The 23,716-nt window shown below is 38.5% G+C and overlaps 1 protein-coding gene across 2 annotated transcripts in view; it reads right to left on the bottom strand.

Moving 5' to 3' along the window:
- The window catches only part of PLPP1 (phospholipid phosphatase 1), a 63,392-nt gene that overhangs the window by 4,902 nt on the left and 34,774 nt on the right, over nt 1–23,716 (bottom strand). For both annotated transcript variants that reach the window (XM_064405510.1, XM_064405509.1), the window contains exon 4: nt 9,511–9,568. In XM_064405510.1, coding sequence (XP_064261580.1) covers nt 9,511–9,568 — 58 coding nt within the window. The remainder of the gene's footprint in view (nt 1–9,510; nt 9,569–23,716) is intronic.

The raw sequence follows: 23,716 nt of genomic DNA on the forward strand, positions 1-23,716 counted from the left end.
TATTTAATTTCAGAAATAGCAGCTGTCATTCTGGTTACGATTGGGTTTGGGTTTATGGGGTTTTTTTGTTAAGTTGAAAGTAATTGCTTATTAACCAGCTGCTGCAATAGCAAATGCCATGTTATTTTTAAGCAGGTAGCTTCAAAGTGACAGTGCTTTTAACAGGCTCAGAGTTGTGCTACCCTGCCAAGCTTCTTCCCACTTCTGTGACTTGCTCCTAGAAAGACACCAGCAACATGTCTGCCTGCAACAGGCAGGCTGTCAGGTCCATGCAGGAAAATACAGCAGCCGAGGAGGAGCTTTTGCTGATGATTCATTAATTGTAAATCAAGGTTAATACTGGAAGTATTCCCAATTTTCCTTTATATAGTATTAGCCCTTATACAGCATTAAATGCACAAAATGGAAATGTCCTAGCCCCATGCTGCATTAACTCTTGCTTGTGTTTTGACCCTGTTGACTAACAGAGTGCAGTGTCTTCATGCTATTTAAAGACCCCCCTCCTTTTTGGCATACCTCAGGTTCCTTTGCTCCTCTCTGAAGTCACAGGATAGCCTTAGAGAGAGAAACAAGAAGCAAATCCCTGTCTCCCCACCCACGCCTCTGTTCTAGAAAGGAGTATGTATATATAAGTAAAACTTGTGATCTGTAGAAGACACAGGAACTTTAGGAAATCTCATCTGGAAATACTGACATGCCTCCTAGCAGCATTTCACATATTGCTAAGAACAAATCTGTGAGCCTGTGAACGCAGCAGGAGCATCCCAGGCTGCTCTGGTAGTGACCCACTCCTGTCAGCATTCTGACCATGCCACACTGTTCTGAGCATTTCTGATCCTTCAGCAGTTGCCTTTTAGCTACGCTCTATTGCTCTCCACTCCCCCATCCTGCTGCTTTACATGTTTGCTTCATTCATTCCTTTTAAAAGTGCAAAGAGATTCCACAAGACTTCTTTTTAAAGGGATTAAATAATCTTCAGGTTTTTTTCCCTACTAGTTTACTCCATAATGAAAATATGTCCTCTATGTCACACACATCCTGAACACAAATTTCTTCTTAATCTATGGTCTAGTACTTCATTTCTAAAAATACACACAAGCAATGAAGAGAAACTCACAGCTACTTTGTGGCTTCTTGCAAGAAGCCACAGACATGAATGGAAGGGTCTCTGCAACTGGAGAATTATTTGCTACTCCACATTTCTAGCATGGCTTTTGAGCATTTGCTCTTTCAACAGAGCAGTATCAATTTACATAAACACATGCCTACCTAATTTGGAAGTACAGTGACTGGTGTTTACTAGATGGACTTGTGGAGGTGCGACCATGTGGCTTCACAAGGCAACTTCCTAACAGCTAATATAATACTTCTCCACTTTAAGGGCACAAAATTCTTTTAAATCTACCAAAACCTACTCAGTTCACCAACCAAGATCATATTTCAGATATTTAGTTTCAATACCTAAAACTCCTTGGTTATTTTTATTCAATACCTTCTCTTATTTTTTCCAAAACCCAATTATACAGAAATTCTGCACTGCAAAATACTTTTGCCTATTAAGGTATGGGAAATCCTCTTGTTCAAGAATGGAAGTCAAAAGGAAGAAAGTAACAGTACTACTTGTACCAAGTAACAGTACTACTTGTGCCAATTTATTTGTTCTGATACTTTTCAAAACCAGATTTTCTCCTGATACCAGAAAGGTCCCAGTAACTGCATTTCCTACAGGGTCCTGTCCTAAAGAACAGAAGCAAAGCACACCTTCCCTTCAGAGATACACTTATTTTCACTCTTATTTCTGTCTCTCCAACCCTAACGGAATCACAGCATCATTAACTTAAGAGAAGAACAGTAAGAAAACACTTTCCAAGAGAGAAAATTTCCCTGTGACATAGAGAAATGACAACACTTCTCAGTCTGTCCAAGTGCAAGTAGTAATAGTTTGAAGACAAAACAAAGGTGCAGAAAGTCAGTTCTTGTGAAAAATATCCCTACTTTGAGAGATGTTAGTAGTTGATACAAGTTTTAGAAGTGAGCAAGTAAATGGCATTTACTTTACTTAGCTTGGCATTTACTATTAGTCATGTGTGTCTTTGGTTTATGGCATCTGCCTGAGCAGTATGGAAGAGCCCTATGGCATTACAGTTCTAGGAGGCACAAAACACTGCTGTGGTTACAGTTAGTATTTGGATCCATTTCTGGCTGCCACTGGGAAAGCTCATACTTCAAAGCAAGTCTGCTGACCCAAAAGTCCCAAGAGCCACAAACCACAGGGATTCTTCCCAAACCAAGAAGCTCTGATTTAGGAATGCTTAAGCACACTCAATTCCATGTACACAAGTATGTGGTTTGCTTTGGGATTTCAGAGGTGGAGGGAGTAGATATGGAGCTACTGTGTATAGGTGGTTTTGTTAATGAGGCAGGGGTGGAAGAAAATGAAAGCACAGGAGGCACCAGTGTTTTGAAGTCTTCACAAAAACAGCCTTTGCATAACATAATATGAAAAGATGGGGCAGAATTTTTCAGGAGCCTGGGATTAGGCATTAACAGCTAAGAATCCAGGCACATTTGTAAATAGGAAAATTTCATTTTTACATATATCCGGCCTGGGATTAGGCATTAACAGCTAAGAATCCAGGCACATTTGTAAATAGGAAAATTTCATTTTTACATATATCCCAAGGACATCCTTATAGGAGACAATACCCCCTCACCTAAGACTATGAAATCTTCCATTAGGAAGCTGGGCAGATGCATAGAGTGCCAAAGTAACTGTTACCCTCCAACTCCATAGGTAACTACACACTGGGCTTTCCTTGATGAGAGGGCAGTGCAGTAGTCACAGTACAACACACCTGCACCAGACAGAGTTTGCATCTGAGCATCTTTGATAAATGCCCATATTAAAATAGGATCCTCCAAGAGAATGGACAAGCTGAGACATTCAGGCGAGATTCTTGCATAATGTTATAAAACAACTGAAACCAAACATTTAGACAGATACACGGTGATAAGTGATACAGATAAGTGATCTGCCATCCCTGTTCTAGTCTTGTTCAGCAATCCAGACTCCTCTTCCCTGCTCAGACAAGGCAACAGGAGAGAGAAAGGCTCCCTTCAAAGATTTTCAAAGCTTTCTCCTACATCTATACATGTTTGCAGAATAGTTCTTCCCTTTCTGCTTGTTATAGGAAACTTGAGAGATGCCATCATATAAAAGCTAGTTTGTATAAATGCTGTTATTCAAATAGCTTTGTATAAGAGTTATTCATCATATTTCAGCTAGTAAAAACTCTGGAATTCAAGGAAATATAAGAAATCCAGTAAGCAGTTTAAAAATTGCAGTTCTGAGTACAAAAGAGCCACAACATGTGCATCATATACAACCTTGCACTTATGCAAATATTACATGGAAGTGCAACAGCTTATTTTGTACCTGGAAGCACTGCATCTATGAATAAACACAGAGCTATAGGCATCAGCCAACAAGACACTGCCTGCGAACCAGAAACAGATAATGTCTCTCCCATGTACTTTTAAACACAGCAGGCTGACATCCAAACAGAAAACTGTATTTATAAAAGGAATACAGAGCTGTAGAAGAATTCATGAGTCACTCATGAGCTGGGCTTCTCAAAAAAAAAAAAAAATTAAAGGAATTAAAAAAAGCAACTTCAGACTTTGATGCCTGTCAATACATTTTGCCTTTATAATGAGAGCACCTCCTTTTCAAAAATACATATTTATGACCCCTGGTAAATATGCATTATTATATGTCCTTTTGTTTTATTTTGATTAGGCAGAAAATAAAAAAGAAAGAAGCAACAGTCCAGAATTAGTTCTTCCCCTTCCAGTGAGCGAAAAAGGTACAGGTCTGCAGTGCCTTCAGTGTGAGGGTATGCCTGAGCTGCTCTTCAAGGGGATGGTGTATCCCTGTTACTCTGACCACATCGGTCTTCCCTGTGTCAGCTCTGATGTTTGAACTGCCCACAGGAACTGATCCATGGGAGAGCTGAACTGGGGGGGAATGGCTGAACTAGCGAGAAAAGGCAGAGTATGTACCAGTCTGAGCTCTTTAAGATAGCTGCATCCTGTTGTCAAAGGCAACTGATGTGCAAAAGCTGCCTCCTAAGCAATGGGCATATATTCCTGTTACTAGTAACAACTCAGCTTTCAATTCAATATAACCCTACAATCAATCTGTTCTAAACAAATACTACTTGTCCAGTGGGCAATGGGTTTTTTTGGGTTTTAATCCTCCAGCTTCAATTTGGCTGTGCATTGCCAAAATAATTTCACATTGACATAATTTTTACCACAGAGCAGGATAAACAGTAACATTATTTATTTTATTTATTCTGTTGCAAATTGGAATACAACACTAACCTCTTTTCTGATAGACAAAAACTCCTTGAAGTTAGTATTTTTAACATTTACTACAAGAACTAAAGCACTTCAATGTATTGCTTTCAGCTCAGTCCTAGAGGAGCCATTGTACAATACTGGCATTATTACTAGTGGCCCTAACTTCCAAGCAAACCATGAGGAACTCAGGTTCTTTTGTTTGCTTACAATAAAAAGTCTAAATGACAATATTAAAAGAATACCAGGAGTACATACAGGTAGAAGCACAAGTGCTCCCATACTTGAGTTTTGCAGTATGACCAGTTACCCTTTATTTTTTCATCTGCTGACAGTAAGGCACTTGATACTACACACAGCTACAGCCAAACAAAGCATTTTCAGTAACATATGTCCATTCATTTTAGAAGACTAGTCCTCAACTCTTCTGTGGGCACGAACACAATAAAGACAGTTCTGTAGCTCTAGTAACAGTATTTGCAAAAGTTAAGAAAGAGGTGCTGTGCGAACAGACATACCTAAAATATGCTAAAGACTCTTGTTGAGTACTGTTTCACTCAACCTCCCATCACAAAAAACAATTAAAATCAGAGTTTGAGAGCAGAGGTTGACTGGCACATTTGGGAGCACTGAGTACCAAAAGCAGCCTAAAGCCTGTTTTCACTTGGGTTTATCCTATGATCTCTGCAAAAGAAGGCTGTCAGTCCCAGCCACTGAAAACACCAGTTACCCCCCTGTTCTCATCTGTAATTCCATGTGACCTTGGCATAAAATGTTCCCAATGACTTGCAGGAGAGCCACTCAAGTTACATCGTGCAAGATTCATCATCCCTTTTTGTCCCAAGTCTAAGCAGCACAAACACGTTGCCATCCCCAGAATAGCAGTGTCTCTTGGCTGGGTTTGTGCAGCCCTATTCTTCATCCTGGCATAGGTGCCGGCAGGGCTGCAGCCAAAACTGCTTCTGTTACAGAAACATAATGCTCAGGGCCACACCCATTTCTGCCAACAGTTCTCACTACTGATGGCAGCATGCATTTAGCATTTTAACTTTAAAAACTTTTTAAACATACTTGACTTGAAAAGTCAAAGCAAAAAATGCCTGCAGCATCTCCCCCTCTAGGGCCAAGTTTGGTCACATGGACACTAGTGAAGAGGTGTTCCACTACACTTGCTCTCCCATTTCCAAACCAGGATTAAATAGTTTTGATACAGGAGAGGCCATGCCAGCTGTTTAATTACAAAAGCAGCATGGGGAGAGGTCAACACGGATAATTTGGGATCCATCATCTGTTATCAGGTCACTGGATTCCCACATACTGTTGCGGTCAAACTCCCTCTAGCTGCACACAAAGCTGCTGTTGGCAGAAGCTCTTATCACAGAGATAACAGCTCTGCTTGGACCCAAACTATCCCATCCAGCTCTGCCAAATAAGTCTCAAAATACATTCTCCACCATAGTTTCCTAGACTGACAAGACTGCAAGCAGGTTTTTGGCTGGGGTTTCGCTAATTCTATGTTAGGAAATACAAGAAACTGCAACTTTAACCTGTAAATGGACTGAAAACCCAAGTTTTAAATTTGTCTAGCTAGACACAACAGCTTTTTTACAGGTGCAATGTGAGAACAAGTGATGTATACTGCTGCTTATTTAAACAGATGGATAATATAAACTAACAAAGAGTTAAAAGTAGAGAATTTGATGACTAATACAGTGAGTGGTGTTTCCATGTGTGGCCTCTGCTATGTGATGGGACATGCAGCATAGGATTATGTTCAAAACTGCAGTTTTTTTCTCCTGATACCAGCAAAGCTATGCAGTCAAGACTCAGATAATTTTGGCAATCTCCTGTAAGCAGAAGAAAGAAATACTCCTCAGCAGAATTCAGACTCTTTAAGAAATCCAAATGGTTGCCAAGTTAAAAATGTCATAGAATCACAGAATTGTTTAGGTTGGAAAAGAGCCTTGAGATCATTTGAGTTCAACTGTTAACTCACCACTGCCAAGTCCACCATTCATTTATGTCCCCAGGTGTCACCTCCACACATCTTTTAACTACTTTCAGGGATGGCAATTCCACCACTTCCCGGGGGTAGCCTGGTCCAATACTTGACAATCCTTTCCAGGTATTCTCATCCTGTTGCTGGCTGCCTAGGACCCCCACCTGGCTACAACCTCCTTTGAGGCAACTGTAGAGAGTCGTAAGGTCACCTCTAAGCCCCCTTTTCTCCAGGCTGAAACCCCAGCTCCCTCAGCTGCTCCTCCAAGGACTGGTTCTCTACGGAGTCATGGATTCACCTGACACAGCACACGCATTCAGCAGCTAACTTTTAAGAGCACACTTTCCCCAGTACACACACACCAGACTCCTCCAGCCACTCCAGAAAGCAGCATGCTACTGTCTGGTTATGATTAACACAGCCTCTGAGTAATGCCACATGCTAACAGCCTGTCCTGCTGGTGACTCAGCCCGTGGCTGCAGAACGTGTGCAGGGCACAGATGAAGCCAGCATCAGAGTCCAGAAAATGAACAAGCCATCAAGTGCTGCAGGTTTGGCTTGTAGCCAGCAGCAGCATTCTGCCTTGCCACATGGGCAGGTATGTGTGTGTTCTCCTCGCCTTCCTGCACTAGCTGTCCTTTTGAAGATATCTGAACTGTATTTGGTTTCTTGGTATGCACTAAGGCTATGTTAATCAGCAAGACAAAAACATACTGCACAGGAGCCATTAACCTTCTTCAGATGTCCCTATAATGGCCTCATAGCAGTTTCTAGATGAATAATCTTATTGTTGGACAGAAGGAAATAGAAGTCTAATCTCCACAAAGCCTCTTATCTTTACTGGGCAATATATCTCAGCCAAAGACAAAAAACGGGTGCACAAACAGACAGGGCCCTGGAAACTCATTGACTAATTAATGAAAAACAAACTGATCTCCAATGAAACATTTCCTGTTCAAATGTCTTCTTAGAAGAGTTAAAGGCATTTGTACCCCTCTGGTTTAAGGAGTCTACTAAACAAAGCCATGTTTTGCAGTTACTACAGAACTGAGTGAATACAAGGACAAATCTGAGCATAGCAAGTGTCTGAACCAGGACAGACACAAGGACAAGGACACAAGGACAGTGATATTTTAAAGTAGCTTGCAAAGGAAGGGATTGATTTGCATTGACTTGCCACCTGCCCATGCAGAAGGCTGCCGAGACTCAAACTCATACACACAAAGCCCCAAGACAGCTAAGGTTCGTGATTTCCTCTTCAAGAGTTTTCCAGACAAGCTCTTTTGCATGGATTCAAAAGACTATGCCACAGGCACTCCATAAAGCATTATTCAAGCCACAGGAAGTTAGTAACTTCAAAACAAAGAACTCTTTACTTTCTTGCCAAAGGCTGAATTTTTTCCAAGCCTAGTAGGTTAACTAAACAAGGTCTCAAGTCCAGGCTGTTCAAGACATCTTCTACTGTCTTGTATGCATCTAGAGAGTTGTATTATCTAATGTGACCATTACCTTCAATTAATTAATTGAGAATTCCTCCTGATCACCACTTTTTACCCAGGCTGCAGCACAACATGCCTTACACACATGGGACAGTGGTAAAAGCTCAGACAGCTTCAGATCCTTGACAGACAACTGTAATCCAGTCAGTATGAATTTTAAACAATACATATTGCTACACACCTACCAAGGTTTTTTCTTATCTCAGGGTTTGTCCTTCTGTGAGATTTAAGTATCACATTATCATGTTGTTTAACAAAACCATGTGAGAAGATGTTGGATGAGAAGGGTCTGACTGAGCCCAGAGGGGCAAGTCAGTATTAGGGTGCTCTCTGTATACCAGTAATTGCTTCACTGCACTCTGGAAAGAGTGGGTTTGAAATGCTATTACGAGTGGACACATAAAACTTTGGAGACTGCCAGTCATAATGAGCAAAAACACTTTAACAGCCGAGAAGAAGTCATACCACCATATTCAAGTCAAACCCAGGATATAATACTTTTGTGAACTCTTTGTATTTACATTAGGTAAGACTAGTAAGCAGGGGAGACAATTCAAACCAGTTTAGCCATAAAAAAACCTGCATGACAGATCAAAACTGAACATAAATCTTCTGAGATAGCTTTATTTGAAACCAAAGCTTAAAAACTACCTACACCATACTGAAGAGCTACCCCTTCTATGTGTAGTTGTAGGGGTTTTTGTTTAGTTTGAACAATTGGTTCACTCCCAGTGGATGTTATACTAATGCCATGAGAGACTGAAAAAATTAAAATGCGACAAAGAGAAAAAAAAAACAAATTGAATCCGAGGTCTGTAAAAATTGTGGAATGTACATATTATGTTAGCAACTTATGTCCAGAACTAGAGCTTAATTTTACAACTACATTATCAACAAAACTCCATAAAGCTGTTAATGCATTCTGTGTTACCACTTAGGAGGGGGAGAACATCAAAATCAGTCTTTCAGTTACAAACCTTACCCTAAGAGTGAAGACAATTTGTTGTAGTTGACTGGAACAATTTCAACTAAAATATAGTAATCCCCAAATGAAGCATTTCTGATTTGATCTTATCACTAATATTTACTGTCCCCTTGCTTTCCTCACTCTTCCCTCTCTGTCCCTTAAAAATACAGAAAAATAAAAAGGGATTTGAAAATTCAATTTGAACTGCTGTTTTGTGTTTATGGGCCAGGCCACGCTTGATCAATGTTTAAGAATTTTCTTTGCCTTATTTTATAATAGACTTTGCACATCTCATTAAATCAGACATGTTTTATTATAGATTTTATAAGGCTTATAAATTCATAAGTATTATAAGCCTTATAAATTTTACAAGGTTTAGAATACTTTAAATGTAACTAAATTTAAGTAGCATCTTCTTTTCAAAACACACTTGTCACTGGGCTCATTTTCGACATGACACGCGAGCAAAGTACCATATTAAGTATTCTTAGGCTTAATGAACATCATTCTACTTCTTGTCCCAGTATCACCACTCTTACCTCTCCTACTGAGAAGTTTTTAACTGCACCAGGCAAGCATCCTACAAAAGCCATGTCCCTTGTGCAAAGCAGCCAAAGTAAATATTCAATACTGGGTAGCCAACAGATCTTTTGTTATCACTTAGGTAGAAAGAGCATACTTACTGCTACGAAGAGCATGCAGTACATGGAGAATGAAGAATGGCCAGAATAAAATGATAGTCTGGAAAAGAAAAGATCAGACATCAGTTTTCTTTTACAACATTTAGTCTGCAGTGATATTAATCTATATTATCTAAGTGAACTGGTAAAATGCAAACATGTCCATACTACTCTTCAAGGAGGCTCCCTAGGCACTTCACACAGATTTTGACCAAGAGTACAGACTTCATTACTCAGCAGTTATCCTTTTCCAGAGTTAAGCTGATGTCTTCATCAGGCAGTAAGTACTGGACTTTTGACTGAAGTTTGAACAGCAAGGGAACACATCTTCAAAGACAATAATCAGGTGTCCTTTAACAGTTCATCTTGACACATGCCAAAATACTTTAAATATAATTACTTCTTAAAAGTCCTTATCTTAAGAGGCACAGTGTATGAATGAATGCAGATGACATTAATCACGCCAAAACAATTACTTACATTTAGTCACCATCAAGAGGCAGTAGTTAACAACTCATATCTACAAGTTTATATTACATTCGTACACCTTTGTGAAATGTATAATTGACACAGACCCTGATCATTTATTATTGAAAGGTAGGGGGAAATGCAGGAATGCAGTTTATTAATCAGTCAACTGCAAAAGATGACACTTCATGTAATATTTCTAGAAGTGATTTGTACTTGGTGATCTCAATGAGAGTGTCAACACCGCCTTCAGCTCCCAAAGGCTTGAGAGCTGACACTGACAGTCCAGGATTCCTTTGGCCAGGTTCTCCCCTGCACAGCTGGTTTTGTGTGGAGACACAGATGTAAAATAAACATCACCCACCTCTTCAAGAAAAGAAGGCAAAATCTAAAGACAATTTAGTCTTAATCAGGGAGATGAAAGAACTGTACTTGGCACTACTTTTTTCAATTTCATGCACAGAGCCTTGTAACAGTGCTGCTCCACAGGCCACCAGCCAGGTTTCAGCCAGCCTTCCGTGCAATTTAATGACTCAACCAGAGCACTCCCTCCTCAGCAGTCTGGCATACAAAAACATGCCCAGCATAATAAAGTTTCGCAGCTCTGCAGTCTGACCTCTACCATATCCACCAGATCTCTTGTTTTGGTGCCTCTGCCAGGCAGAGACCCCGAGGCCAGGGAAATTCCTAGTCAAAAGAAACATTTCCACTCTTTGGACTAGGAGTAACAAAGGCACCTCTGACATGCCGCAAGATAATGAGACTAAAGATGCCCTGCTCAAATACCACAAAGAAGGCAATGAAACTGTCTTGTGCACAAGTGAAACTGCAAAACTTCCTGAATTAGTTGGCACGGATAACATTTAGAAACTGCACCAGAAAAAGTCTACCTAGGTTTATTCCAGAGGTTTTAGAGCTTTTTGTGTATGGCTGGTTTAAAACACTGGCAACAGCTTTTGGTTTCAGAGGTACTAAATAAGAGTCTGGAGTAAGATGACTTTTGTTTCACCAACTGATATTTTCCAATTAGCTTCTTAAAAAGAAAATCTTTGACAATGTACTAGCTTCAGATGTTTAAAGTTCAAAACCATTAAGATTACACTGTAGCTAGACGTCCCTTTTCCACTCTTGTACTCAAACACTTAATATTTCTGGGCAAGAGTCCACTATGAAAACCAACACAACAAGCATTGTGAAGAGCCCTGTCCTTCAAACATGTCATCTAAGAATGCAAAACATGCTGTTCTACAGAAGATACACAATAAGGAGTTCTTGGCTCCTGTGACAGTACTTTATCCAACAGGTCTGGGGATATTCCTTTTGGCCATATGATATTTCCTACAATTACTGAAAGCAACCTGTTGCCAGCTGAAGGAATTTAGAAAACTAGTAAATGATAAAAGGAAAAAAAAATTCTTTAAGTTAATTTTGGAATTCCTATACCCTTTCAAATGTGTGCTTGACTACTGGTCTTTTTTGTTTCAGGAATCTATTAGCCTAAGGTACATTAAGAATGTCTTGTCCCAGGTTGAAGATTACAAACTTTGAATGCATTCTTATCAGGTATAGATAAGTATTCTGTACATGACTGAAAATATTGTGCTTAGCACATGAAGTATTGCCAGAAATACAAATGGGACAAAGTACTGATCCAACTTGCACATTGTGCAATCCCAGTGAAATTTCTTTGGCAATACTGCTGTCTCTAGACTTCTTTAAGAAAAAGACATTTTTTAAAAATGTTAAAATCCTTTCAAAACACTAAGATTGACAATGAAAAATTTCCCAACAATTCATCAGCACATAAATAATGTCCTCCCAAAGCCTGGAGAATGTCATGTCTATCAGACCAGACAAGCACTTGGCTTCTTTGTGATCCTACTTCAAGTGCTGGTGTGCCATGAGCCAGCAGTAAAACCGTATAGACAACTCTACAAATCCCTACCTTTCACAGCGAAAGAAAGGCTAACTTATCCCAACAGAATTCACACATCAGATTCCAAAATATCCTCTACAAAACAGTCTTAGAACAATATCCAGTGAAACTGAAATATCATGAAATAGAGCTGGCTAGTGCAGTGTTGATCTGACTGTTTCCAAAACAGCCAATTCTGACATCAAAAAACCAGTTTTTCACTCCATCAATACCTACCTCACAGATCTCTTCCTATGTCAGAAATAGGACTTCATTTTTACAGGGAAAAAGCACAAGCTTTAATTACTTCCACTTGGACAATATATTATTCCCAAGTTAGAAGAATGCCTTAAGTAGTAACATAAAACCAGTTTCAGGTCTCAGTTGAGGTTTAAAGTATACTCCTAGTTTCCAAAGTACACAGTAGAGATGGACATCATAAAAAAGGTCTTAAAACAAGGTAATTTAAGGGCTGTTTTGCTTTCTTGAAACTTAGCGTTGTCATGAATTTCACATGGTTTCCAATAAAGACAAAAACAGTAAAAAAGTAAAGACACAAGTAAAGACACAGTAGTTTTTAAAAAGGTTCTTAAAAACCCTAAGACTGACTACAGTTTATTACTATGGTTCATTACTGAATGTCTGCATTTTTAAAGAACACCTGGAAAAATAATCAAAGTACAAAATTTCTACAAGAAGCATATCAGCTGAATGACTTTATTATTTTAGCCAGGATTTCTAAGCCCAGATAAGCAAGACTAAGAGAGATTGGTTTTGAGGACTTGACGCTGACAACCTTCTATTACTTTCCATGCACAGGCCAGCTTAGCCCAGGGAGAAGAGCCAGGCTGACAGGTTATGTTTCTTCAATTAGTAGGAAAATTGAACATAGTAGACAGCACATAAAAGGATTATTTTTCTTGGACTTTGACATGCACAAGAAAGTGCATGTTTTAAGTAGTAAGTTCTGCGTGGCATTATTTTGTAAAGTACATGACTTCTTAAGTGAATTACTGCACACTGGAACTCAGTAAACAAGCTTGATGTCTTGCCTTCATTTAATATCTTCACATGAACACGTGAATGTGCAGAAACTTTAAGACAAATGTAGGAATCCAACAGGGGAATTAACAGCCTTGGGAAAGACAAGGCTAAAGAACAGCTAAACACAGATGGTACAGTGGAGCATTAAATGGTGAGAAATTAAAGTAAATGACAGTAGAAAGAGATATTTCACAAGAAAGAGCATCCTGTGGTGCTTCAATAAGCCTGGCTGAATGATAAGGAAATCTTCCCAACATAACTACAGAATTATGAAATGATCCCTTGGACAAAAACAGAAGGCTCAGCAAAACATTATGCCCACTGCCATGTCAAAGGAAATAAATACACCCAGCTGGATTAGCCAGCATGTCCTTTCCATCTTCAAGTTCCCTGGATTCTCCCAGTCTGACTCAAAGCTTCCACTGACATTTGTGTTACCCATTCCATGATCTGGAGGGGAATAAATGCCAGAATGCTGAAGCTCAGCATGCCTTTGTTGAGTAAGCCAATGCTTGTGACAAGCAAGCCACATGCTTGTCACTGAAATATTCCCAGTATTTCAGTGTCATGCTTTTAAGTCCTAGTTCTACACTTCAACACCACTTTCTTTAAAGTCAGTTTTCTCTGCATTCAACAATCAAGGTGTTCTCCCAAGATTCACTTTTTCCTCATGTGCTGGACTTGCACCACTACAGCTTACAACATCAGTGTGGGGTGCGAGTTTTGAGGACTCTGAAATTGAGCCCTTTTGTCATTACCGGAAAGTTGAAACAAATACAAAAGCAGTTCACCTACTGAACAATATCAGGAACTACTCAGAACCTAATGGTCCCAATTTCTGCACTTTTTTCCTTGTCTGACAGTAATTATACCCACACTTCAGTACAAAGCCACACACTTACACATAGGAAAACTTTGCCAGAGTCTTTCCAATTCATTAATCCTTCTCTGGAAATTTTATTGACAATTTTTTCAACAGGAGACCTAACATTTAGTAATAAGTATCTTGCACAATTCCATTATCAAATCTCAGGTGAAGGGTAGATCCACTCAGCTCTGCTTTATGCAGTGGCAGATAGTGAGGAAACTGCCAATGTAATGTAATGACACGTAATACACAATTTGATACTGTGACCATGTTTTTGCAGACTTTCCACCTTTTTCCTTTTGCAGTCTATCACACACAATTAAATTTCCCTGCTTATCCTATTGACATAAACCCAACCTAACAGGATCTAAGAAGAGACAGCTATTTACCTATTTCTAATCACCTTCCTAACCACCAGCCTTTGAAACAAACACTGCTGATTGTGCAAGAAACAGGGCAGGAAAGCTCAGCATCAACATGAAGTAGTTTTAATCAGCAGTAGAGTACTGCAAGGGTTGTCTTAAATGCTAGATTGACCAGATTCTAAAGCTGGTTAAAAGCTTCTGCTGGCATGATCTGATGGGGGTTTGTTTCTTTACTCTCTGGGAACTGAAGAAATTAGCTGATGATACATTCAGGTGTGCAGATATTCTGTAAATTTTATTTGAACAAAAGTATTACACACTGATGGGACAACCTAACAGAGCAATGACTACCTAAATTAGCTATTTTGCATCTGACAGCAGAAGTTTATATCAGCAGCTACCAGGGGAATAAACTTGATTGTAAAATAACCAGTATTTAAAAAATTTCATCCTGTTACTGTTTTTTTCTTTCCTTTTAAAATAAGCAGCAGTCAATCTGCACATGAACTTCCAAATTTTTTTTTAAGCAAAGGAGCAAGAAGTTACCAAATCCTGTCATTTATGCCATACAAAAACACATACATTTTGAGCTTTCACTATTCCAAAGTCCAACAAAATTCCATGCTGCGATTTCCTCATGCACATTGCAATACCATTACAAAATGAGTTATCTTTCAACAGTTCTGATTTTATCACTTTATTTAACTCAATGCACAAAAGGAAAGGTGAGGTTTCCACTACATTTCCAGGTAGCCTCCTCCAATAGGGAAGAAAATAAAAATTAGGACTTGGATTTCATAGTAATTCCATCTCAGGAAATACTAAAAGTGAAAATGGCAGCAAGGGGTACTCAAACCAACATTTCCAAAGACTAGCAGTTTGCTCTCACATGCACTAGATCACTCCTGTTCCATTTATTGTGTCTGCATAACTTACCCACAATACGTTTTTGATTGGCAGTAGTGTTATTTTTCACAAAGGGAACGACTACAGAAAATTATAATCTCTAAATCAGGGATTTATATGCTATTCCTTCTTTAAGGAACTGCTTTGGGCAAGAAGTGCTTGACAAGTATGCAGAACACATCCTTCAGCAGATTCTTATAATCTTACAAACTGTTCCTGCAGTACTATGTGGTTGATACAGTTATACACACCCCAGGTTTTACCATCCAAGACTTTTTCCTCCTGTTACCTCAGATATAAGTTTTGCAAACCAGTGAAATTCTGTGAATGAGAAGATGCATCTACCTGCTTGGCTGGCCACAGCTAGCTTCCAAATAATTTTCAGGCTTCACTGAACACAGGTACATATTTTGATTTCAAATGACCTTAAGCATGGTAAGCTACTGAAACAGATTTCAAGCCCGGCTTTGTCTGAAAACCATTAAAGGGGGAAAGGTTCTAGTTTCAGTCACGAAAATGAATGTTACCTATCACTACTCAAAAGGTCCAATTCACACTACGGCAAAGGAGATGTAAGCTCAGAAACAAGATCCAGATTGCAGAACTGCATCTCATTTGATTAGAGCATGTTCACTTTTCAGATTCAATTCTTCCTACCACCAGCAAGTTTCATTTGCAAAGGCAGCTCCTTTTGCTCCCAGATCAAGTACAGCCCCACTTCAACATGCACTGCCAGCCTAGAAGCTTCTGAGGCTTAAATACTTAAAGGCTTTTATTCATTACCATGGCTCATTTTTCCTTCCATGTGAAATTATGTATAGTTGCCCTGACTAAGCTCCTTCTCAAACTTCTCAAATGTGATGAATAATTTCAGTAGGCCTGTAAGTGTTCCCAAACCAGCCATGTTATATCTTGAATAGTAATGGCATAAGGATGAAAGCAGTGCAGAAGGAAAAGGCTGCACTATCTGAACAGTACTACATAGTGTGGACCTCTATTCCTTTCAAATGCCTTGGTAGCCAAGCTACTTCAGTTGTTTTTTGAGGGGCCTTTTTGCATGTACATTTTCAGAAGTGAAAACTAGTAAATCAGCCACTAATAAAAACTCCTATACATAGAAATTTCAGTAGTGTAGAGCACTTCACAGGTTGAAAGCTCCTTAAAAGAAATAATCAGTGCTATATACAAAATACCAGTATGCCCCTAGTAAATACATAATAAGTCTCTGGCACGTCAAATTTCTGATTCATGATGCTGATGGAAACTGCCAGATGAGAAGTAATACATTTAGTTATGCTTGAATCATTAAGTGTGGTTTGGTTTTACAAACAAAGCTTTAAGAAGTTTCAAAACAGAATATTGGTACATTTTATAAAAGCCAAGTAATTTTAATGCAAATAATACTTCATTATAGAAATACTCCCAGTACTGACACGCAGGGAGACAGATAAGGAGAGGGACAGACAGGTCATCTAATAGAGATGGGTTGAGTTAAAGTGAATGTTCAGACTCTTAAGTGTAAAAATTCCAGAGCAAACCAGTTGCTATCTAATGAAACAAGGGAAAACAAAAGCATTCATTTAAATAGAAGTAAATAATGCATAAGCCCTGGAAGTTTTTGCAAAGGTTTTTTTGGCTTGTTGTTGTTTTTTGTTTTAACACAGTTACAGTTTTGAATGGCTAACATAGAACAGACAACATGAGAGTCTCCCAAGTTGGTTGAACTTCAAACAAAGTTATATGGGTTAGTCCCATACCAGCTGTCTGGCAGGGGAGCCCTGCTTCTGGGAACTGGCTCAGGGATTTAGCTCACAGCTCATGCAGGGTTACAGCCAGAGGAGGAGATATGAACAATGCTGACAACTTCCTGGCAAATGATTGGTAAAGGGCACCACCTTGGCAATTGTGTTGAAATAAATTATCAATGTCAAAACAGTCAGCTCTGATTTCCTAAAAACTTCCTTTAAAGATTACATCTTGAACTTGCAAGAGCAGACTACACACAGCTTGTTTTGAGCGCAGTCAGCACAGGATCAATACATCAACTGAAGAAGGGAACTATTTTTTCCTTTAGACAACTGAGTTGTAATAGGAATCTGTACATTAGTAATACAATTATAATTATGAACCTTGACAGCTGCATTATCCATTACCACAAACAGAAAACTGACAGACTGAAATTAGAGAGCTACAAATACCCAAAGTTAAGTTTAACTTAAAAGGGAGTGTTGCACACACATACACATCCTTGCTAGCTGTGCAAATGTGCTTTCAGGGGCCAACACAGCTCGGACTGCACAGTGTCTCTGAAGTAGCAGCCTTGTATAATATGGTGTAATATTTACCACTTCAGGTTCAAAGGTTTAATTTCTATGCATGTGCTTAGTGAGGTGACAAATAATCTAGGAATCCTGAACAGATTCCTGGATCTGCTTTTTCACGAGGTTTTCAGTGTTGCTCCCAACCCAGAACTCAGAACTTTTAGGTCCCATTGCAACATCCATACTCAGCAAAAGGAGCTAAAAAAAGTAATATCTAACAAAAATGTCTAGAAGTTAGTTCTTGCATTTATGTGACAAAGCTGCACTGCTCTGCTAAAATGTAGTATGTAATGCTTGCAAGAAAAAATTGTGGTAAATTCAGGAAGTCTAAGCAGGTAGATAAAGGAGAACAATTATATACAGGGAAAAAATATTACACTGTACAAGAATTTGTACTAAGGAGAATTGGTTTGACCAGTGTTAAAGCAACAAGATACAACAAACTGTACTGCAAACTGTAACCAAATTCAGCATCATTAGAAGAGAAGGCCACTATCAACCTGTATGAACATGCCAGTATTCAGTTCATTTTCTGAATATTCATACCATGCTCTGTTCCTCCTTCATATTCACCCCTCTCATTAAAGGAAAACATGGATTTTTAAGAACTGTAAATAATGATTTTGTTCTAACTTCATTCTAAAGCTCTGAACTATTAAAGCATGTTCTCCAAATTTGAGTCATGTTAACAACATAACTCAAACTTCAGCTACAAAAGGCCTTAACAACAAATTCCTTATAACATATACCAGAGAAGATAATTACAGCAACCACTTTAAGTACATCCATTGTCAGTACTCATTTGCAGATCACCCACACTACTGCTATGTGTTCAGAAACAGAGGTAAAACAAAACAGGGTATGTATGCACAGAAGCACCGCATGTGCACTCTCTTAACTGCTCAGTTACAAACTCGCCATCATACCTACAACTGTTTGCTTGAAGGGGTAGTCTTTCAAAGGACTGTTCAGAAACATTTTCACATCCTTCACTAGAAAAGATCTTTACTTCCCACTCCCAGCTTTGCAGTGTATTGACTAAGGAAGAACTGTAATGCTTACGGCCTCCCATCTGCTACTGTTCCACCTCTAAGAGCAGGATACTTAAGCACTTTACACTCCTAGAATAAAAAGGCTGCTTGATTTATGTGATAAGCATAGATCCCTGCTAAGTGTGTATAATTGCCTTACTTTCTCCATTTTAAAGGGCATCGAATAACGGGAGGATGAGATGTTTGCTACATGCATCTTCTTGCCCTAATGAATACAGCCCCCTCCACTTTTAGAAACAGAAACCTGAACTGTCTCCTTCTACACTCAAACTCCATTATGGAAATAATATCAATATATCAGTTCCAAAATGTGAATAAGGTTTGGAATTGCATTCCTGAAGACTAAGTTTTGTTATATAAAACCCCCAAAACTGGGCCCAGCAATTACCCAGGTTTGAAATTCAATCCAGATTTTTCAGTTCCAGTCCAAAAGGACAATAAAATTCCATCACAAGGGGACATCTGACATTTATAAGATCCAGGTTTTATATACAAATGTAACAGAAAACCCTCTTATCTGCATCTCAAAAGAAGAACCAAAACAAGCCAGCAATACCTCAACATGTTTTAAGAGACAGGAAGGCCTCCAAATCTACACCTTAAATGACAGCTCAATAAACAAACTTCAGAGTAAAAGTTAGTGAATTGAAGGTTTCAAGAAATTAAACCATATGTTGACCCTTCTCCTTTTAACTCACAATAAGGTACAGCTGGAGAGGCATAAAAACAAAATGCAAAATGCATTACAGAAGGTCAGCAATTAGAAAGATCTTTTCCAGCCTCCCAGGTCCTCATGCTCAGTAGCAAAGCTCAGCACGGAGAGGTAGTATCCAGCCACAGAGGATCTTACCAGGATTAGTAAGAAGCAAGACAAGCCCATGAGTCCATGAGACACACATCCAGTGGTGCTGAGGAAGGCAGATGACAGATGATGCCATGATGAGGCTGTCCAGATACCTCCAAAAAGCCACACGAAGGAGCCAGTGTGTCCTCCAGTGGTTGAAAACTGGATGAGTATTCCCCAGGGCTTTGTCAAAACTCCACAGCTACCCCCCCCCCACATTAATGAAATATTTAACCCATTCTTGCCAATTACTGTAACATCTCCACAGTCTTCAAGATGATGTGGACATTATAATAACGGGGGAAGGTAACTCAAAAGATATGACAAGAGAAGCCAGCATATTTATTTTCTGGAATAACTTAATCCTTTTATGGTGACATTTTATAAAGATTTTTTTTTTTAAAATAGCTCTCACCATCATTGGTATAAAAATACTTATCTCACATTAATCCAAAACTATGAAGAAGTAACTTTATAACCCAATAACCAGGTATCTGAATTGATTCTTAAACTTGTATCCACTAAGTGGATTTGTCCCAGTTAGTCTGTTTCAGAGATTTACATATTCACTATAGCACAATAGAAAACAAGGAAGAGGAGGAAGAAGAGGAACATGTAAAATAAAAGCATTTTGCTTTTAAGGGTTGTCAATTCAACACAGCATAAGCAAATTTGTGTTTCGTTACTGAATACAGATATTGTAAATTTACTTTTTTTTCTACACGATTACTGCAGGAAATTATTTTAAAACAAGAAAATGAAAAGAAGTACACTCTAAAGCTTTTGAGTTCTAGGGAGGCATCATTTGCATGAGCACTAACTGGTACATTATTACACCCTAGTATATTATCATCTCTGTGAAATTATTCAGCCGACACTGAGTAAGACTACAGCATACTTCATGCCACAATACTTATTTTTAACATTTTGTGGATAAAATGTATGTTTAAATAGTATCAGATTCAATACACCTGACCTTTACACAAGGCTTTAAAATGCAGTTTGTACTGCCAAGTTTATAAAATTATATATATTTATACACACTCAAAGTGACAGCACAATCCTAAATTAAGTTCTAAAAATACTGTAAGCTCTATATAGCACCTGCTACATTGTTTGAAAATTAAATAAGACTAACTCAAATATTGTTTAAAACACACACAACTTGTCAATATCAGAAGTTTGGTATGGGGGTTCTTCATAGATTTTGTAGTGTTTTTGCTCAGTTTTGACTCTTTGCTGGGAAGGCTTAGGAAGCTTTGTTTGATTTTGTTTTCATTTTTATTTCTTGCAGAAAGAACTTAATAAAACTGGAAACACCTATCACCATTTCTCAGTTCTCAATCACCTCAAAAAATATCAACAGAACCTTTATTTAAATATTTAAATTTAATCTTTTTGAGATTAAATTTTACAACCAAGAGGAAATGCTCATTCTTTGCTTAAGATGATAACTAACACTGACCTTTACCAGGTTCAGGTCCATCTAGCCAAGTGTGTTCCCTGGATTCCAGATCCTGCTTCCTGGAGATTACAAATGCTGTTCTACACAAAGGCAACCAATGTTGAATTAGCAATTCCTGATTGCCAAAATGAGTTGGGAGCCACCAGATAATACTGCCACATGGTTCAGTACGTCCCAATGACAGAGTCAGAAGGCACACTATCACTGTCTTGAAATCAAATAACTGAACAAATACCATATAAAGTTGTCTCTTTTTATCTCTCTGCCAGATGCTAAAAAATAAGTCTATTCCAGAGCAATCAAGTGTCTGCATACTAGAGGAAAAGAGCAGCTTTTGATGCTCTCCTTTTACTCTAGTTACTCTACTAGACTCTCAAGCCTCACTGCTCACCCACCCATTTCAGACAACCAGCAACTACAGCAAAGTATACTCACCAGAGGAATAGTGAAGCACTAATTCAGAGCTGCTGTGGAACAGCTGTGGTTTCTCTTCAGTCTTTTGGATGCAGGAAAGCTAACAAACAGGACATATGCCAATCTGCCATGGACTGGTTAGAGCAGACAGGTTTGGAAATATGCCTTAGTTAACAAAAACCAAGGGAGAAGCTATTGTGTGTCCTATCTACCTACTTCTCCTTGAGAAATGTGGGTATTTTGCCAATCCCGTCAAGGCCAGGCAAAGGTATACAGTGGAAATCCAGAAAAGGAAGAAGAGCAAAAATGAAAGCTGCAAAAGTCAAAGAGATTAGTAAACACTGCTTACTCACACCACCACTTCATCAGGGTTATAGCCTGGCACACCTACCTATTTTACTGAGCCTTGCTTTGCCTATTTGAAAGGGGAAACAGCCAACTGACTAGTTATTATCTTTATAGGTGCTAAGGAAAGTACCCTAAAGGCAATTCAGCAGCATTAAAGTATATACCAGTACACTAAAAGTGGCATGCTAATTGCAAGTACCGGTGACAAGAGAACACCATGACTTTGATCTTCCTTCATTTGTAGACACTAAAACTTGTGCTTCTATATCAAATTTAATTTTCTGTAACTAAAACAAGCCAGGTCAGGCATCTTTACTGAGTTACTGCTCTTAATATTTATTTAGAAGGAATACTACACAGCTCTACACAAAACCAGCTAATAGCAAACCTAGCAAGATCTCCATAAAACCTTGAGATGGCATTTCAGTACAAGCCATTCACCTCAGGAAAGTGCCATTCAGTAGCACATTGCAAGCTCCTGTGTCTAGCTTAAATTAAATGACAAACACTGCCTGAGGAATGGATTGCCTTACAAAGAGGCACAGAAAAAAGTCCATGTTAATATTTAACTAGAATTTTTTTTATAACCAGTGACTGTTATGCATATTTTAGAGATCTGTAAGTGCTACAAACTTGGATGCGTATGTGCCCACTCTTACATGCATCTTTCAACAAACATTAATCAGTTTTACTAAGCACACTACTGTGTTTGTGATCCTCTGATTACTGCTGCTGGCTCAGCAAAGCAAAGTACTTACATACTATAAAACTTGTCAAGGAGAGCCTAAGGTATTTACACCTGAAAAGGACTGCCTTCAACATGATGTACAGCAAACAAGATGCTTCAGTCCGCAAAAATTGTTTTATTATCCTCAGGTTAGAAAAGTGAAACTGTTACAGATAACTAAGTTGTTCTTGGCTTTCACAAATAATTATTAAGGATTTTGATATAGTACAGTTTATAATGACATTTAAGTGCTTTTGATATAGTATAATTTGTCTTTTTGTGGCCAATACTGTGGCCCCATGTAGCTTGTATTCTCAGAACATCATTTATAGATGATATTTTAGTTTGTGAACAGTATGATAAACATATATTATAGTTTTAGTTTTCACAAAATGTTAACTTTTACAGATGCAGCTGCAGCTGTGAAATAATAACTAAGGCTTCTATTTTTTAACTCAGTGACAATAACGAGAATAATTCAGATATATTTGTAAAGCAGCTAATGTTGATTGAAAGTACTTGTGGAAATAACTAAAACAGCATAGTCAGGTAATATTCAAGGAATGGATGTGATAAGGACTCCTGCCACTGACCCTTCAACTGTCAATAACTGTCACCTGCTGAAAACACGAAACAGGGGGGCCATGGTGAGGAAGTGACACATGACTCTCAAAAACACAATACACATTACTGCATGTACTCTAAAATGCAAGTCAAGGGTTGAACCAAGCTAAAGAATTCCCAGAACACGTGAGTTCAAATAAATGTTTGCATATGTATAATTTTTATGAATATGTATCTGACTAATGCAATGGGAAAGGTATATAGGAAGGGTTGTTACAATTAACTGCTGTGCCTCTAGCTACAGCTATGCACCCAGCACTATTTACTGTCCCTTGTATCCCTTATTAAACCTTTTAAAAAGTTTTAAAGACTGACGTTCGTTTCTCACAGAAACCTTTCCAAAACTAACTGTAATTCATGGGTACTTTACTCTTAGACAATCAATCCTAAATCCATCAATTTATATTCCCGGTAAGGCAAGCATGTATTGTAATGCTGTTGTTGCCACTGAACAAAAACTAAACACTGTTTTTCTCTCATGCCCCCATGTTACCACACAGTAAACATAAGCAAAGAGTTGGAAACATCAGATTTACATGAAACAGTACCAGAATATAATATGCAATATGTTTGCCTAAAACATTCTCAGCTTCCAACCATAAAACTTATGGGCTTCCAGAAACACAGGCTGTTTTCTTGAGGTTAGTCTTCCAGAAGTTCCTGCAAGTGGTGTTTTCAACCCATGCTGAACCAAACATACACATCGCAGTACCACAAAGAACTTATACAACTTATTCCTTAATCTTCATGTGGGAAAAAATAAACTACTTCAAATATTTCTTCTTTCAGTTTTACTGTTACAGAGGAAGCACCAATTGATTACCTCAGTTCTGTACAATTTGCAAAGT

Source organism: Passer domesticus, chromosome Z, assembly GCF_036417665.1.
Source record: "Passer domesticus isolate bPasDom1 chromosome Z, bPasDom1.hap1, whole genome shotgun sequence".
NCBI classification, from domain to species: Eukaryota; Metazoa; Chordata; class Aves; order Passeriformes; family Passeridae; genus Passer; species Passer domesticus.